The 18,561-nt window shown below is 35.8% G+C and overlaps 1 protein-coding gene across 1 annotated transcript in view; it reads left to right on the plus strand.

Annotated features, from left to right (window-relative positions):
* Window positions 1-18,561, plus strand: part of LOC306658963 (uncharacterized protein) — a gene marked incomplete at its 5' end in the record, with an annotated part of 142,810 nt that overhangs the window by 49,134 nt on the left and 75,115 nt on the right. The window contains 2 exons of the mRNA XM_079136235.1: window positions 11,060-11,117; window positions 11,211-11,359. Of these exons, the coding sequence (XP_078992361.1) occupies window positions 11,060-11,117; window positions 11,211-11,359 (207 nt within the window). The remainder of the gene's footprint in view (window positions 1-11,059; window positions 11,118-11,210; window positions 11,360-18,561) is intronic.

Genomic DNA, 18,561 nt, shown 5'->3' on the forward strand with positions numbered 1-18,561 from the left:
ACTGTTGTCTGAGGAAGTATTGTATAGACATCTCTCTGTACAGTCCTTTTGATCAAAAGTACAGTTGAACTCCGTAGTGAATGTTGAATTTTTTTTCTGCATGTCATAGTTATTGTTGAGAGTGGTATATTGAAGTCACTCATACTTATGGTACAAGGCCTATCTGTCCGTTGACTTTCAGGACATTGTGTTTTATGAAATGTGGGGCACTGATGTTCAAGGTGTAAGTGTTTACAATGATTAAACATTCTTTTTGGCCTATTCCTTTTACCAATAGTTATTGATCTTCTGTGTCATCTCTGGCTAATTGTGGCTTGAAGTTTACTTTGATAAACATGAGAATACCTACCTCACCTTGATTTTGGCTTCCATTTATATGAAAAGGAAATACAATTTTCCATCCCTTCTTTCTGTGAGTCTCTTTGCCTGTGATGTTTATTTCCTGCAGACAAGATACATTTGGCTCTTGATTTTTTTCACTCACTATTTCACTTAATGTCTTTAATTGTAGAATCAAGCCCATTTACATTCATTGTGAAGGGTAGACAGGGATGTATTTCCTCATGTCCTTTGGCTTTATGTTTAAATTTAGAGTCACTATTTATTGACATTTGCTTATCTACTTTAGTGATATTTATTTTTCACATGCGTGTCTTATTTTCATCTTCTTTTTATGTAGGATCCTTTTGAGAACCTTCTGCAGTGCTGCCTTCTTGTCCATGAATTGTTTCAGTACTCTTATGAAATTGATTTATGGGTGTTAAGTTTGTCTCTAAACTGGTAAATATGTTCAGGAGTCTTTGAAGTTTCTCTGGTGCATTGCTTTTGGGTCTTACAGGTATACAATCATGTCCTCATCTAACAGACCTATTTTTTGCTCTTCTTTTCTGTATGTATCCCTTTTCTTGCTTTCTTTTGCCTAATAGCTCTGGCTATGGTGACATGGATTCTGTTGAACAGAAGTGGTTAAAGGGCATCCCTATCTTGTTCCAATTTTTAGAAGGCATGCTTTCATTTTTTCTACATTTAGAATGGTGTTGATATTAAGTTTTTGAGTTGTGTATATGTCCTAGAGATTCAGGCTTTATCTTACGTGCATGTGGTTAAGATGTTCCTTCTGTCTGGAGACTCTCTCTTCTTATTATTGATTGTTTCTTTTGCTGAGAAGAAGCTTTATAGTTTGAACATGTCCCTTTTGTTGATTCTTGATTCTTGATTTAACTTCTTATACCTTTAGGGGTCTTGTTCATAAAGTCAGATCCTAGGCCAACATGGTGAATATTGGGCCTACTTTTTCTTCTAGTAGTTGCAGGGTCTCTGTTCTAGTGTCTAAGACTTTGATCAACCTTGAGTTGAGTTTCATGAAGGGTGAGAGATAAAGGTTTAACTTCATTTTGTTACACATGGCTTTCAATTTTTTCCCAGCACCATTTGTTGAAGAGGCTATCTTTCCTCCAATGAAAGTTTTTGGCACCTTTGTCTAGTATGGTACAATTTTATTTATTTAGGTTTGTCTCTGTGTCTTCTATTCTGTATCATTGGTCTATGGGCCTGTTTGGTGCCCATACCATTCTGTTTTTTTTTTTTTTTTTCCTTCACTATAGGTATAGTATATTTTGAGTTCCAGAATTGTGTCTCATGCTTCACTTTCAAATAGTGATTATCAAGAATACAAGCAACAGTAAACATTGATGAGAATGTGGGAAACTTATGTACTGCTGGTGGAAAACCAAATCATGCAACATTATTGAAAGCACTATGAAGATTCCTTAGAAACGTTGGAATGGAACCAGCATTTGTCCCAGTTATCCCACTCCTGGGCTTATACTCAAAGTTTTTAAAATCAGCATACTAGAGTAACACAGTCACACTAATGTTTATAGTAACTCAATTCACAATGGCTAAATTATTGAATGAACTCAGGCTCCCTCTATAAGACTGGATAGAAAAAATGTGTTTTACAGAACACACACACACACACACACACAACATACATACACACAAATGTACAGAGACACATGTGCGTGTGCCATGGAGTATTACTCAGCTTTATTTTTTTTATTTTTTATTTATTTTTTATTGTAAACAAAAGGGATTCATGTTGTTTCTCTGTTTGTACGTGGAGCTAAGGCATACCATTTGTGTAATCACAAATTTACACAGGATAATGTTGTTTGATTCATTCTGTTACTTTTTTTTCCTTCCCCCCACCCTTCTTTTCCCTTGATACAGTCCTTCCTTCCTCCATTCTTGCCCCATCCTTAACCCTAACCCTAAACCTTACCCTAACTCTAATGCTAACCCCTCCCACCCCCCATTATATGTCATCATACGCTTATCAGCGAGATCATTCCTCCTTTGGTTTTTTGAGATTGGCTTATCTCACTTAGCATGATATTCTCCAATTTCATCCATTTGCCTGCAAATGCCATAATTTTATCATTGTTCATGGCGGAGTAATTTTTCATTGTATATATATGCCACAGTTTCTTTATTCATTCATCAACTGAAGGACATCAAGGTTGGTGCCACAATCTGGCTATGGTGAATTGAGCAGCAATGAACACTGATGTGGCTGTATCTCTGTAGTGTGCTGATTTTAAGTCTTTTGGGTATAGGCCAAGGAGTGGGATAGCTGGGTCAAATGGTGGTTCCATTCCAAGCTTTCTGAGGAATCTCCACACTGCTTTCCAGAGTGGCTGCACTAATTTGCAACCCCACCAGCAATGTATGAGTGTACCTTTTTCCCCACATCCTCGCCAACACCTATTGTTGCTTGTGTTCATGATAATCACCATTCTAATTAGGGTGAGATGGAATCTTAGGGTAGTTTTGATTTGCATTTCTCTTATTACTAGAGATGTTGAACACTTTTTCATATATCTGTTGATTCCTTGTACATCTTCTTCTGTGAAGTTTCTGTTCATTTCCTTAGCCTATTTGTTGAATGGATTATTTGTATTCTTGTAGAGTTTTTTGAGTTCTTTATATATTCTGGAAATTTGTACTCTATCTGAAGTATGATTGGCAAAGATATTCTCCCACTCTGTAGGCTCTCTCTTCACATTACTGATAGTTTCCTTTGCTGAGAGAAAGCTTTTTAGTTTGAATCTATCCCAGTTATTGATTCTTGTTTTTATTTCTTGTGCTATGGGAGTCCTGTTAACGAAGTCTGATCCTAAGCCAACAAGTTGAAGGTTTGGAACTACTTTTTCTTCCATAAGATGCAGAGTCTCTGGTCTGATTCCGAGGGCCTTGATCCATTTTGAGTTGAGTTTTGTGGAGGGTGAGAGATAGGGATTTCGTTTCATTCTGTTGCATATGGTTTTCCAGTTTTCCCAGCACCATTTGTTGAAAAGGCTGTCTTTATTACATTGCATATTTTTGGCCCCTTTGTCTAGTATGAGAAAATTGTATTTATTTGGGTTTGTGTCCGTGTCCTCTATTATGTACCATTGATCTACCTGTCTATTTTGGTACCAATACCATGCCGTTTTTGTTACTATTGCTTTGTAGTAGAGTTGAAGATCTGGTATTGCGATACTCCCTGCTTGGCTCTTTGTACTGAGGATTGCTTTAGCTATTCTGGGTTTCTTATTCTTCCAGATGAATTTCATAATTGCTTGCTCTATTTCTGTAAGGTACATCATTGGGATTTTAATTGGAATTGCATTGAATCTGTATAGCACTTTAGGTAGTATGACCATTTTGACAATATTAATTCTGCCTATCCAAGAACATGGGAGATCTTTCCATCTTCTTTTTTTTTCATTTTTTTAAAATTTTATTGTAAACAAATGGGATACATGTTGTTTCTCTGTTTGTACATGGCGTAAAGGCATACCATTTGTGTAATCATAAATTTATATAGAGTAATGTTGTTTGATTCATTCTGTTATTTTTTTCCCTTCCCCCCACCCCTCCCACCCCTCTTTTCCCTCTATACAGTCCTTCCTTCCTCCATTCTTGCCCGCCTCCCTAACCCTAATTCTAACCCTAACACTAACCCTTCCCTCCCCCCATTATGTGTCATCATCCACTTATTAGCGAGATCATTCGACCTTTGGCTTTTTGAGATTGGCTTATCTCACTTAGCATGATATTCTCCAATTTCATCCATTTGCCTGCAAATGCCATAATTTTATCATTCTTTATGGCTTAGTAATATTCCATTGTATATATATACCACAGTTTCTTATCCACTCATCAATTGAAGGGCATCTAGGTTGGTTCCACAGTGTGGCTATTGTGAATTGAGCAGCTATGAATATTGATGTGGCTGTATCTCTGTAGTATGCTGATTTTAAGTCCTTTGGGTATAGGCCAAGGAGTGGGATAGCTGGGTCAAATGGAGGGTCCATTCCAAGTTTTCTAAGGAATCTCCATACTGCTTTCCAGAGTGGCTGCACTAATTTGCAGCCCCACCAGCAATGTATGAGTGTACCTTTCTCCCCACATCCTTGAAAACACCTGTTGTTGCTCGTATTCTTGATAATCGCCATTCTAATTGGGGTGAGATGGAATCTTAGGGTGGTTTTGATTTGCATTTCTCTTATTACTAGAGATGTTGAACATTTTTCCATATGTTTGTTGATTGCTTGTAGATCTTCTTCTGTGAAGTGTCTATTCATTTCCTTAGCCCATTTGTCGACTGGATTATTTGAATTCTTGGAGTAGAGTTTTTTGAGTTCTTTATAGATTCTGGAGATTAGTGCTCTATCTGAAGTATGATTGGCAAAGATTTTCTCCCACTCTGTAGGCTCTTTCTTCGCATTGCTGATAGTTTCCTTTGCTGAGAGAAAGCTTTTTAGTTTGAATCTATCCCAGTTATTGATTCTTGCTTTTATTTCTTGTGCTATGGGAGTCCTGTTAAGGAAGTCTGGTCCTAAGCCAACATGTTGAAGATCTGGACCTACTGTTTCTTCTATAATCTGCAGGGTCTCTGGTCTGATTCCGAGGTCCTTAATTCATTTTGAGTTTAGTTTCCTGCATGGTGAGAGATATGGGTTTAGTTTCATTCTGTTGCATATGGATTTCCGATTCTCCCAGCACCATTTGTTGAAGAGGCTATCTTTTCTCCATTGCATATTTTTGGCCCCTTTGTCTAGTATGAGAAAATTGTATTTATTTGGGTTTGTGTCCGTGTCTTCTATTCTGTACCATTGATCTACCTTTCTATTTTGGTAAGAATACCATGCCGTTTTTGTTACTATTGCTTTGTAGTAGAGTTGAAGATCTGGTATTGCAATACCCCCTGTTCACTCTTCCTGCTAAGGATTGCTTTAGCTATTCTGGGTTTCTTATTCTTCCAGGTGAATTTCATAATTGCTTGCTCTATTTCTGTAAGGTACGTCATTGTGATTTTAATTGGAATTGCATTGAATTTGTATAGCACTTTAGGTAGTATGGCCATTTTGACAATATTACTTCTTCCTATCCAAGAACATGGAAGATCTTTCCATCTTCTAAGGTGTTCTTTAATTTCTTTCTTTAGTGTTGTATAGTTCTCATTGTAGAGGTCTTTCACCTCTTTTGGGAGATTGATTCCCAAGTATTTTACTTTTTTCGAGGCTATTGTGACTGGGGTAGTTTTCCTGACTTCTCTTTTTGAAGATTCATCACTTATGTGTAAAAATGCATTGGATTTATGAGCATTGATCTTGTAGCCTGCTAAATTACTGAATTCACTTATGAGTTCTAAAAGTTTTCTGGTGGAATTTCCAGGTTCCTCTAAATATATAATCATGTCATTAGCGAACAGGGATAGTTTGAGTTCTTCTTTTCCAATTCGTATCCCTTTAATTTCTTTGGTTTGTCTAATTGCTCTGGCTAGAGTCTCAAGGACGATGTTGAATAGAAGTGGTGAAAGAGGGCATCCCTGCCTTGTTCCAGTTTTTAGGGGGAATGCTTTCAGTCTGTCACCATTTAGAATGATATTGGCCATGGGCTTAGCGTAGATGGCTTTTACAATGTTAAAGAATGTTCCCACTATTCCAGTTTTTTCTAGTGTTTTGAGCATGAAGGGATGCTGTATTTTATCAAATGGTTTTTCTGCATCTATTGAAATAATCCTGTGATTGTTAACTTTAAGTCTGTTGATATGGTGAATGACATTTATTGATTTGCGGATGTTGAACCAACCTTGCGTCCCTGGGATAAAACCCACTTGATCGTGGTGCACTGTCTTTTTAATATATTTTTGTATGTGATTTGCTAAAATTGTGTTGAGAATTTTTGTGTCAATGTTCACTAAGGATATTGGTCTGAAATTTTCTTTCCTTGATGTGTCTCTGTCTGGTTTAGGTATCAGGGTGATATTGGCTTCATAGATTGAGTTTGAGAGGGTTCCCTTCTCTTCTATTTCATGGAATACTTTGAGGAGTATTAGAATGAGCTCTTCTTTAAAGGTTTTGTAGAACTCGGCTGAGAACCCATCTGATCCTGGACTTTTCTTTGTTTTTAGGCTTTTGATGACCTCTTCTATTTCATTGCTTGAAATTGATTTATGTAAATTGTGTATATCCTCCTCGTTCAGTTTAGGTAATTCATATGTATCTAGAAACTTGTTGATGTCTTCGAGGTTTTCTGTTTTGTTGGAGTATAGATTTTCAAAATAGCTTCTAATTATGCTTTGTATTTCAGTGGTGTCTGTTGTGATATTTCCTTATTCATTCCAAATTTTAGTAATTTGAGTTTTCTCCCTCTTTCTCTTTGTTAGTGTGGCTAAGGGTTTATCAATTTTGCTTATTTTTTCAAAGAACCAACTATTTATTTGGTTAATTTTTTCAATTGTTTGTTTTGTTTCAATTTTGTTGATTTCGGCTCTGATTTTAAGCATTTCCTGTCCTCTACTACTTTTGGTGTTGGTCTGCTCTTCTTTTTCTAGGACTTTGATCTGTAGTGTTAAGTCATTTATTTATTGATTTCTATTTCTTTTGTTGAATGTGTTGCATGAAATAAATCTTGCTCTAAGTAGTGCTTTCATAGTGTTTCAGAGATTTTGATATGATGTGTCTTTGTTCTCATTTACTTCTAAGAATTTTTTTATTTCCCTCCTGATGTCTTCTGTTATTCCTTCATCATATAATAGTGTATTATTTAATCTCCAGGTATTGGAGTAGTTTCTGTTTTTTATTCTGTCATTTATTTCTAATTTCAGTCCATTATGATCTGATAGAGTACAAGGTAGTATCTCTATCTTCTTGTATTTGCTAACAGTAGCTTTGTGGCATAAAACATGGTCTGTTTTAGAGAAGGATCCATGTGCTGCTGAGAAGAAAGTGTATTCGTTCTTTGTTGGATGGTATATTCTATATAAGTCGGTTAAGTCTAAATTGTTGATTGTGTTATTGAGATCTGTGGTTTCTTTATTCAATTTTTGTTTGGACGATCTATCCAGCGGTGAGAGAGGTGTGTTAAAATCGCCTAGTATTATTGTGTTATGGTCTATTTGATTTCTGGAATTGAGAAGGATTTGTTTGACGTACATGGATGAACCAATGTTCAGGGCATTGATATTTATGATTGTTATGCCTTGCTGATTTATGCTTCCCTTAAGCAGTATATAATGTCCTTCTTTATTCCTTCTGACTAGTTTTGGCTTGAAGTCTACATTATCTGAAATGAGGATGGATACTTCAGCTTTTTTGCTGTGTCCGTGTGCTTGGTATGTTTTTTTCCATCCTTTCACCTTTAGTCTATGGGTGTCTCTTTCTATGAGATGAGTCTCTTTCAGGCAGCATATTGTTGGATTTTTCCTTTTAATCCAATCTGCCAGTCTATGTCTTGTGATTGATGAGTTCAGGCCATTAACATTCAGGGTTATTATTGTGATATGATTTGTATTCCCAGTCATTTGACTCATTTTTGTTTTTTGACATGATTTGGTTTCTCCTTTATTTGGCTATTCCTTTAGGCTAGTTCCTCCGGTTGCTGGTTTTCATCGTTGTTTTTCATCTCTTCCTCATGGAATATTTTGCTGAGAATGTTGTGTAATGCCGGCTTTCTTTTTGTAAATTCCTTTAGCTTTTGTTTATCATGGAAGGATCTTATTTTGTCGTCAAATCTGAAAGTAAGATTTGCTGGGTATAAGATTCTTGTTTGGCATTCATTTTGTTTCTGTGCTTGGTAAATGTTGTTCCTGGCCTTTCTAGCTTTTAGGGTCTGTATTGAAAAATCTGATGATATTCGTATTGGTTTCCCCCTGAATGTAATCTGATTCTTTTCTCTTGCAGCATTTAAAATTGTGTCTTTATTTTGTATGTTAGGTATTTTCATTATAATGTGCCTTGGTGTGGGTCTGTTGTAATTTTGTGTATTTGGAGTCCTATAAGCCTCTTGAACTTGATTTTCCATTTCTTTCCTCAGATTTGGGAAATTTTCTGATATTATTTCATTGAATAGATTGTTCATTCCTTTGGTTTGTTTCTCTAAGCCTTCCTCAATCCCAATAATTCCCAAATTTGGCCTTTTCAACATATCCCACAATTCTTATATATTCTGTTTATGATTTTGTACCTTCTTTTCTGTTTGGTCAACTTTGTTTTCAAGATTAAATATTTTGTCTTCAATGTCTGAGGTTCTGTCTTCCAGGTGTTCTATCCTATTGGTTATGTTTTGTATGGAGTTTTTAACTTGGTTTATTGTTTCCTTCATTTCAAGGATTTCTGTTTGTCTTTTTTTTCAGTATCTCTAACTCTTTATTGAAATGATCTCTTGCTTCCTGTATTTGCTCTTTTAACTGTTGATTGGTGCGATCATTTAATGCCTGCATTTGCTCTTTCATTTCCTCGTTTGCTTCCCTGATTGTTTTAATTATGTACATTCTGAACTCCGTTTCTGACATTTCTTCTGCTGTGCTGTCATTGGGTTTTATTGATATAATATCTAGGTTTGTTTTGGACAGTTTCTCCCCTTGTTTTCTCATATTGGTCAGATGTCATTGGGACTCTGAGATATTGCAGATTTCCTCTATTATAGTGTCCCTGTAGATTTCCAGTATATCACCTCCCACCCTTCAGTAGCCTGAAGTCTTGGAGCAACTTGATAATGCAGTGCTTCCGAAGAAAGCTGCCCCTAGTCTTCTACTGGTTCCAGGGCTTGGAGCTGGCTCTGTGCGGAAAGGCTCTCAGTGGGCTGTCTGCACTGAGAAGCTGGCCGTGGAAGAAGCCTGCGGCCTGAGGGAGCCTGTCTGCCTGGAGAAGTCTCTGGCTGCCCTGCCCTGTTCCAGAGGCTGCCTGCAGGCCAGAGCTCACCCCTGGCTCCGTGACCCAGAGCTGGGTCTGTGCAGAAAGGCTTTACTCAGCTTTAAAGAATAGTGTTTTGGTTTTTGCTGGTAAATGGATGCAGCTTGAGAATATCATTTTGTGTGAAATAAGCTAAAAGCAAAAAACTAAAGGCCCAATATTTTCTCTGATATGCAGATGTTAGTTCACAATAGCAGGGTGGAGAGGGAAGAATATTGTTACTTTATATTAGGTAAAGAGGAGTGAAGGGACAGTAAGGGGTATGGGCGTAAGAAGCATAATAGAAACAGGCATTATTTACCTCATGAACATATCTGACTGCATGACCTAAGTGATCCTACAATATGTAAAATTAGAAGAATCATAACTTATCCTCCATTTATGTATGATCTATCAAAATGTATGAATGCATTCTACTGTCATGTACAACTAATGAGAACAACAACAACAAAAAAATGATTTGGACTTAGAGTTAGTATGAATAGCTTTTACAATGTTCAGATATATTCCTTCTATCTCTGTTTTCTTATGTTTTGAATCTATATTTTCAAATGCTTTTGCTGCATCTATTGAGATAATCATGTGATTCTTGTCTTTATGTGTACTGATGTGGTGAATTACATGTATTGATGTGTGTATGTTGAACCAACCTTGCATCCCTGTGAAAAAACCAACTTGATCATGTTGTGCTATCATTTTAATAAGTTTTGGTATCAATTTCCCAGTAGTTTATTCAGAATTTTTGTGTTCATGTTCTCAGGATTTTTGTCCTGAAGTTTTTTTGCTTGGTGTGTCTTTGTTTGGTTTTCAACTCATGGTGATACTAGCCTCACAGAATGACCTTGGAAGATTACCCTCCTTTAATGTTTCATAGAGTCATATGAGTAGGACTGATGTTAGTTCCTCTTTGAATGTCTATTTGTACTTGTCTGAGATTCCATTGGGTCCTGTGTTGTTCTTTGTTGGCAGGCTTTTGATAGTATGTTCAATTTTATTGCTTCTTATTGATGTGTTAAACTATTCTATGTCCTCAAGGCTCAGAATAGGTAGGTAATCTTTCTCTAGAAAATTGTCAATGTCTTCATGATTTCTATTTTCTTCGAATATAAGTTTTCAAAAATGTTTCTGATTATCTTCTGAATTTCCATGTATTCTGTGGTGATACTTTTTTTTCTTTCATTCACAAATTGTAGGAATTTGATTTTTTTTCCTTCATTCTTGTTTCATCTATGTTAAAGTTTTATCAAGTACGTTTGTTTTAACAACCAATTTTTAATCATCAATTATTTTGAAACTTTGTTTCAGAATCATTGATGTTGGCTCTGACTGTAATGATTCTTCTAATTTTAGTGTTGATTTGTTCTTTTCTTTCCAGGGTCTTGAGATGTAATGTTAGGTTATTTATTTGTCAACTTTCTATTTTAATGAATGTGGTGAGTGCTGTGAACTTTCTTCTTAGAACCACCTTCAGAGTGTCTCAGAGATTTGGATATGTTTTGACCCGTCCTCATTTACGTTTAAACATTTTAAACTTTCATCCCTGATTTTCTGCTATCCATTGGCCATTCAGTAGTGCATTATTTAATCTAGAGTTGTTAGTGTAGTTTCTATGTTTTGTTATGTTGTTGATTTCTAAACCATTCCATTATAATCTGATGCAGTGCAAGGTATTATCTCTAATTTTTTGTTGTACTAAGTATGGCATTGTAGACTAAGATGTGGTCTTTTTGTACAAATGATCTGGGAGCTGCTCCCAAGAAAGTGTATTTCATGGTTGCTCATTAACATTTTTATGTTTTTTCTGTCTTGCCTAGTTTGTCTGGGAAGGAAAAGGAGAAGTCTGTGAAAAGTTGAAGCAATCCAGGAATGATGGTAATCTCTTTGAAGACTCCCCATTTGTGTTGTTTATTACCTTGAAATAATAGAGAGTTTTATCTACTTTTTTTTACTTTATTACCGAAAAAGTAAAACGTGACCCTGGGAACCCAAAACGTGGAACCTTGCTTGACAATATTGCTGAGAGTGAAAGAGAACATATGGTTTCAACTGGTAGTAAAAGCCATGTCAAGGAAAAGAGCTTGTGTGATGCTCCCCCGTCATCACCTCTCCCAAAGGTAAGGTGTCTTTTAATACCTGTTTTCCATCCTTTTTAAAAATTTATTGTCTCCCCTATCCTCATAATGATGGCAGTGATCCTAAAAAGAAATGTGAGGCCCCTACTAGATCACAATAGAAAATAAGTGCAGCACCAAGAGAGGCATATGTAGAGGATGGAGATTTGTATAAGTTGGTAGGAGTAAATAATTTTGGGGTATCCTTACTGTGGAAGGAACGAATTAGAATGAAAATTAAATGAGTAGTTAGTTGAACCTGAAGGTGAGATGGGAGGAAAATGGGAAGTATTCTTTATAAAGAGCAAATGTAAATATCTAGAATGAATAAGAGAGTGAAGACAAAGGATGTAATGAAAATCCAACAAAAATAGTGGAGTTAAGGATAGCCGAAGTGTGGTCTCGATTCCCCTGAATGACTCAAAATTCATTATAAGTAAGAAATGGAAGAAAATGTACTTCTCACTTCTTTTATATTTAATGATTTTATATATAGTTCAGAGGATGATAGCTCTGTGAGGGGAATTGTGGAATCATTGAAAATTATCCTAGCTATGACCTTTAAGTTGACACGTAAAGGAAGGAAAGGAGCCAGATTCATAAATGTATAAGAGGGGGAGGACCTTCTGCACACAGTGAAAATTTGTCTTCCATTGTTCACCTAACATTGTTGAGTGACTGGGAAGCAGGGTGCGAGACAACATCACCAACATCATTTTATGATTATATGGTATAAAACACATAGAAATATATGCCTACATATTTTAGATACTTAATAAAAAATTTCTTCCCTTCTCATCGATACTTGGAATTCATATTGTATCCTAGCACTAAGTAATTGTTGACTGAAAATAATTAAGATGGTGAAAGTTTCATACCATAGCACATTTTTTATAGAGGATAGAGGGTTTCTCTGTGTCATACTCGTATACTTGTGTAACTTAGTTTCATGAATGCCAGTCTCAAAATATAGCCTTACTATTTCCTCTTCCTTCTAATTTTTTCCTCACCCTTCCTACTTATAGTCTTCCTACACATTTCATGATGAAACTTTTCACATATGACATGTTTACTTCTGAATCTGGCTTATTTTGTTTAACATGGTCCCGACCAGTTCTACCATTTCCCTGCACATGGCACCATTTCTATGACTGAATAATAATCCATTGTGTGTATGCTGACTGTATTTATTCAATAATAGTGGGAAGTGCTATAACCGGGCCATGGGAAATTTTATTTTTAATTTGAAGATTAACCTCCATTCTGCTCCCAGTTGTGGAAGTAATAATATGCATCCTCACAAAGAGTACTAACAGATTCCTATTAGGCAGATCCTCATCAGTGTTTACTTGTGTATTCTTGAGTAATGCTTGCTGAATTGGGTAAAATGGTATCTCAAGATAATTTTCATTTTCATGTCCCTTATGGCAAAAGATATTGACTCTTTTCATGTAAGAGTTGACCAATTATACCTTTCCTTTAGTTAACTCTCTGTTCATTTGCCATTGGTTAAAAGGGTTGTTTGTCCTTCCAGTCCTGAATTCCCTCAGTTGTTTATATATTTAGTATGCTAATCCTGTGTCAAAAATTAACTGGCATGCATGTCTCCCGTGAGTATACACTGTCTCATCACTCTTTTAGTTGTTTCCTTTGCTCTTCAGAAGGCTTTATTTTGATGCACTCCTGTTTATCTCTTTGTGCTGTTACTTCCTCAGCAGTAATATTCTTCTTCCTAAAGCTATCTTCCATGTCTGTATGCTGAGATGTTTTCCCAAACTTCCTGCAAATAGTTGAAGGTTTCTGTTCTTATATCTAGGTTTGTTATCGATTTTGTGTTGTATTCTTCGTGTGGAGAAATAGAGATCTACTTCCATTTTTCTACATATGATGTCCACTTTCCCAAGACCTTTGCTTTTGCTCCTACATTGCATTAAACGTGTACATAATAATGAGGTTCATACTGATAAATGTATGTTTTTTATACCATTGCAGACCCTGGTTCCTCCTGTTCCTTTCTCTCACCTCTCACCCCTCACCTTCTTCTGCTCTACTGACCTATCTTCCACTCATTTATTTTTAAATCATAGATATATAAGAAAGGTGGATATCCCCATTATATCTTTCCATACATGAAGAATATATTGTCAAATTCTTTCAAATTCCTTCCCGCTCCTTAACCTTCCTCCCTCCCCATGAAGCTCTTTCCATTTTATTAAACTCTCATTGACCTTAATCATATCCATCCCTAATTTGTTTCTCTGTTTGCTTTAGCTTCTGCCTATGTGAGAAAACATTTGAAATCTCAGTTTTCTCTTATACCTTATTATTTAGCATGATATTCTCCAGTCCAACCCTTCATTGGCAAATGGCATTATTTCATTTCTTAAGACAAAGTTACACTTCTTTCTGTTTGTATACCCAATTTATGATCCTTTCAATATGTCTTGACTACTCTGATTTGTGTTGCTATAGACATTGATGTAATTGTATCCCTGTTGGTCTGCTGAGTTTACAACTTGTGGATATGTACCTGGGATAGGAATTGCTAGATCACATGGTGATTCCATTCCTAGTTTTTGAGGAATTTCCATATGAATTTCCAAAGTCGTTGCACTAATTTGTGGTATCACCAAAAATATGTGAGTATACCTTTCCCCCCATATCCTCACCAATATTTATTATGAATATTCTTGATGATTTCCATTCTTTCTGTGAAGAGAAGAAAGCTCTGCAGTTTTCAGTTGCATTCCTTAAGTACTAGATACTTTGAACAGTTTCTTCTTGTATATTTGACCATGGTTGTTTCTTCTCTTGAGGTATGTCTGTCAAGTTCTTATTAATTGGATTAATTGTATTTGATGCTAATTGTTTTCAGTTCTGTATACATTCTTGTTTTTAATGCCCTCTCAGAGGAGTAGTGGACAAATATTTCTTCCTATGTTGGGGATTCTCTATTAATGCTCTTTATCACTTCCTTTGCTGCCAATACTTATTAAAATAAGAAGTTGACTTTTCCCATACATATGTTTTTGGCAACTGTGCCCAAATATCAGATGACTGCCAGGTGGGTTCTTCTCTGTAACTTCCATCAATTCTGTTTTGTGTTTCTGATTTAGTGCCGTAATCATGCTGTTTTCCTGACCATTGCTGTCTTATGCTTTGAAATTGAGTATTGTGATGCCTTCTGCTTTGCTCTTATGTCTCAGGTTTCCTTTGTGTATTTTTGGTCTGTTTTCATCCATATAGATTTCAGAATAATTTTTCCCGTTGCATGAATAATATCATTTGAGGTTTGATAGGGATTGCATAAAATCTGTGAACCACTTTGTACTTGGCTATCTTCCCCATATTAAGGTAGCCTTTTCATTAATATATGAAGCCTCTCTACCTACTTCAATTTTTTTTCATCATTCTGCAATTTTTCTTAAATATTTTTGTCACCTGCTTGGATTTCTTTTTTCTTGTGTAATTTTTTTTTGCATCTATTATTAGTGGCAGTTATCCTGATTTCATTTTCAGTGGAATTGCGTTCTTTTAAAGGATTCAGTGTAAATATATCGAATACCTTTATTTTTCTTATTTATGTTTATATGGTACTAAGAATTGAACCTGGTGCCTCACACATGCCAAGCTAATGCTCTACCACTGAGCCCAAACACAACCCTCAGTGGGATTGCTTTTGTTGCATAGAAATATTATCGATACGTGTTGATTTTGTTTTCTGCTACTTTGCCAAATTTGTTTATCATATCTTTATTTATTTATTTATTCTTTATTTTTTACTTTTTTCTTTTTTTATTGTAAACAAATGGGATACATGTTGTTTCTTTGTTTGTACATGGTATAAAGGCATACCATTTGTGTAATCATAAATTTACATAGGGTAATGTTGTTTGATTCATTCTGTTATTTTTTCCCTTCCCCCACCCCTCCCACCCCTCTTTTCCCTCTATACAGTCCTTCCTTCCTCCATTCTTGCCCCCCTCCCTAACCCTAACTCTAACCCTAATACTAACCCCTCCCCCCCCATTATGTGTCCTCATCCACTTATTAGCGATATCATTCGACCTTTGGTTTTTTGAGATTGGCTTATCTCACTTAGCATGATATTCTCCAGTTTCATCCATTTGCCTGCAAATGCCATAATTTTATCATTCTTTATGGCTTAGTAATATTCCATTGTATATATATATGCCACAGTTTCTTTATTCATTCATCAACTGAAGGGCATCTAGGTTGGTTCCACAGTCTGGCTATAGTGAATTGAGCAGCTATGAACATTGATGTGGCTGTATCTCTGTAGTATGATGATTTTAAGTCCTTTGGGTATAGGCCAAGGAGTGGGAGAGCTGGGTCAAATGGTGGTTCCATTCCCAGCTTTCTGAGGAATCTCCATACTGCTTTCCAGAGTGGCTGCACTAATTTGCAACCCCACCAGCAATGTACGAGTATACTTTTCCTCCACATCCTCTCCAACACCTATTGTTGCTTGGGTTCTTTTTATTTATTTATTTTACTTAAAAATCATAAATTTACATAGGGCAATGTTGTTTGATTAATTTTGAATTTTTCTCCCTTCCCCCCCACCCTTCCCACTCTTCCCACCCTTCTAAAAGTTTTCTGGGGAAATTTTGAGGTTCCTCTAAATATATAATCATGTCATCAGCGAACAGTGATAGTTTGAGTTCCTCTTTTCCAGTTCGTATCCCTTCAATTTCTTTGGTTTGTGTAATTGCTCTGGCTAGAGTCTCAAGAACGATATTGAATAGAAGTGGTGAAAGAGGGCATCCCTGCCTTGTTCCAGTTTTTAGGGGGAATGCTTTCAGTTTTTCACCATTTAGAATGATATTTGCCATGGGCTTAGCGTAGATGGCCTTCACAATGTTAAGGAGTGTTCCCACTACCCCAATTTTTTCTAGTGTTTTGAGCATGAAGGGATGCTGTATTTTATTGAATGCTTTTTCTGCATCTACTGAAATAATCATGTGTTTCTTAACTTTTAGTCTGTCAATATGGTGAATGATATTTATTGATTTGCGGATGTTGAACCAACCTTGCGTCCCTGGGATAAAACCCACTTAATCGTGGTGCACTATCTTTTTAATATATTTTTGTATGTGATTTGCTAAAATTGTGTTGAGATTTTTTGCGTTGATGTTCACTAAGCATATTGGTCTGAAATTTTCTTTCCTCGAAGTGTCTGTGTCTGGTTTAGGTATCAGGGTGATATTGGCTTCATTGAATGAGTTTGGGAGGCTTCCCTCCTCTTCTATGTCATGGAATACTTTGAGAAGTATTGGAATGAGCTCTTCTTTAAAGGTTTTGTAGAACTCGGCTGAGAACCCATCTGATCCTGGACTTTTCTTTGTTTTTAGGCTTTTGATGACCTTGTCTATTTCATTGCTTGAAATTGATTTATTTAAGTTGTGTATATCCTCCTCGTTCAGTTTAGGTAATTCATATGTCTCTAGAAACTTGTTGATGTCTTCGATGTTTTCTGTTTTGTTGGAGTATAGATTTTCAAAATAGATTCTAATTGTATTTTGTATTTCACTCGTGTCTGCTGTGATATTTCCTTGTTCATTCTGAATTTTAGTAATTTGAGTTTTCTCCCTCTTTCTCTTTGTTAATGTGGCTATGGGTTTATCAATTTTGTTTATTTTTTCAAAGAACCAACTATTTATTTTGTTAATTTTTTCAATTGTTTCTTTTGTTTCAATTTCATTGATTTGGGCTCTGATTTTAACTATTTCCTGTCTTCTACTACTTTTGGTGTTGGTCTGCTCTTCTTTTTCTAGGGCTTTGATCTGTAATTTTAAGTCGTTTATTTGTTGATTTCTACTTCTTTTGTTGAATGCACCCCATGAAATAAATCTTCCTCTAAGTACTGCTTTCATAGTGTCCCAGACGTTTTGATATGATGTGTCTTTGTTCTTGTTTACTTCTAAAAAACTTTTTAATTTCCCTCCTGATGTCTTCTGTTATCCATTCATAATATAATAGTGTATTATTTAATCTCCAGGTATTGGAGAAGTTTCTGTTTTTTCTTCTGTCATTTATTTCTAATTTCAATCCATTATGATCTGATAGAGTACAAGGTAGTATCTCTATCTTCTTGTATTTGCTAACAGTAGCTTTGTGGCATAAGACATGGTCTATTTTAGAGAAGGATCCATGTGCTGCTGAGAAGAAAGTGTATTCGTTCTTTATTGGATGGTATATTCTATATAAGTTGGTTAAGTCTAAATTGTTGATTGTGTTATTGAGATCTATGGTTCCTTCATGCATTTTTTGTTTGGACGATCTATCCAGTGGTGAGAGAGGTGTGTTAAAATCGCCTAGTATTATTGTGTTGTGGTCTATTTGATTTCTGGAACTGAGAAGGATTTGTTTGATGTACATGGATGAGCCAATGTTCGGGGCATAGATATTTATGATTGTCATGTCTTGCTGATTTATGCTTCCCTTAAGCAGTATGCAATGTCCTTCTTTTTCCTTCTGACTAGTTTTGGCTTGAAGTCCATATTATCTGAAATGAGGATGGATACTTCAGCTTTTTTGCTGTGTCCCTGTGCATGGTATGTTTTTTCCCATCCTTTCACCTTTAGTCTGTAGGTATCTCTTTCTATGAGATGAGTCTCTTTCAGGCAGCATATTGTTGGATTTTTCTTTTTAATCCAATCTGCCAGTCTATGTTTTTTGATTGATGAGTTCAGGCCATTAACATTCAGGGTTATTATTGTGATATGATTTGTATTCCCAGTCATTTGACTCATTTTTGTTTTTTGACATGATTTGGTTTCTCCTTTATTTGGCTATTCCTTCTGGCTAGTTCCTCCCATTGCTGGTTTTCATCATTGTTTTTCATCTCTTCCTCATGGAATATTTTGCTGAGAATGTTGTGTAATGCCGGCTTTCTTTTTGTAAATTCCTTTAGCTTTTGTTTATCATGGAAGGATCTTATTTTGTCGTCAAATCTGAAAGTAAGATTTGCTGGGTATAAGATTCTTGGTTGGCATCTGTTTTCTTTCAGGGCTTGGTAAATGTTATTCCAGGCCTTTCTAGCTTTTTAGGGTCTGTATTGAAAAATCTGATGATATTCTTATTGGTTTCCCCCCTGAATGTAATCTGATTCTTTTCTCTCGCAGTCTTTAAAATTCTGTCCTTATTTTGTATGTTAGGTATTTTCATAATAATGTGCCTTG

Source organism: Sciurus vulgaris (assembly GCF_902686455.1).
Source record: "Sciurus vulgaris genome assembly, chromosome: 4".
Classification (NCBI taxonomy): domain Eukaryota; kingdom Metazoa; phylum Chordata; class Mammalia; order Rodentia; family Sciuridae; genus Sciurus; species Sciurus vulgaris.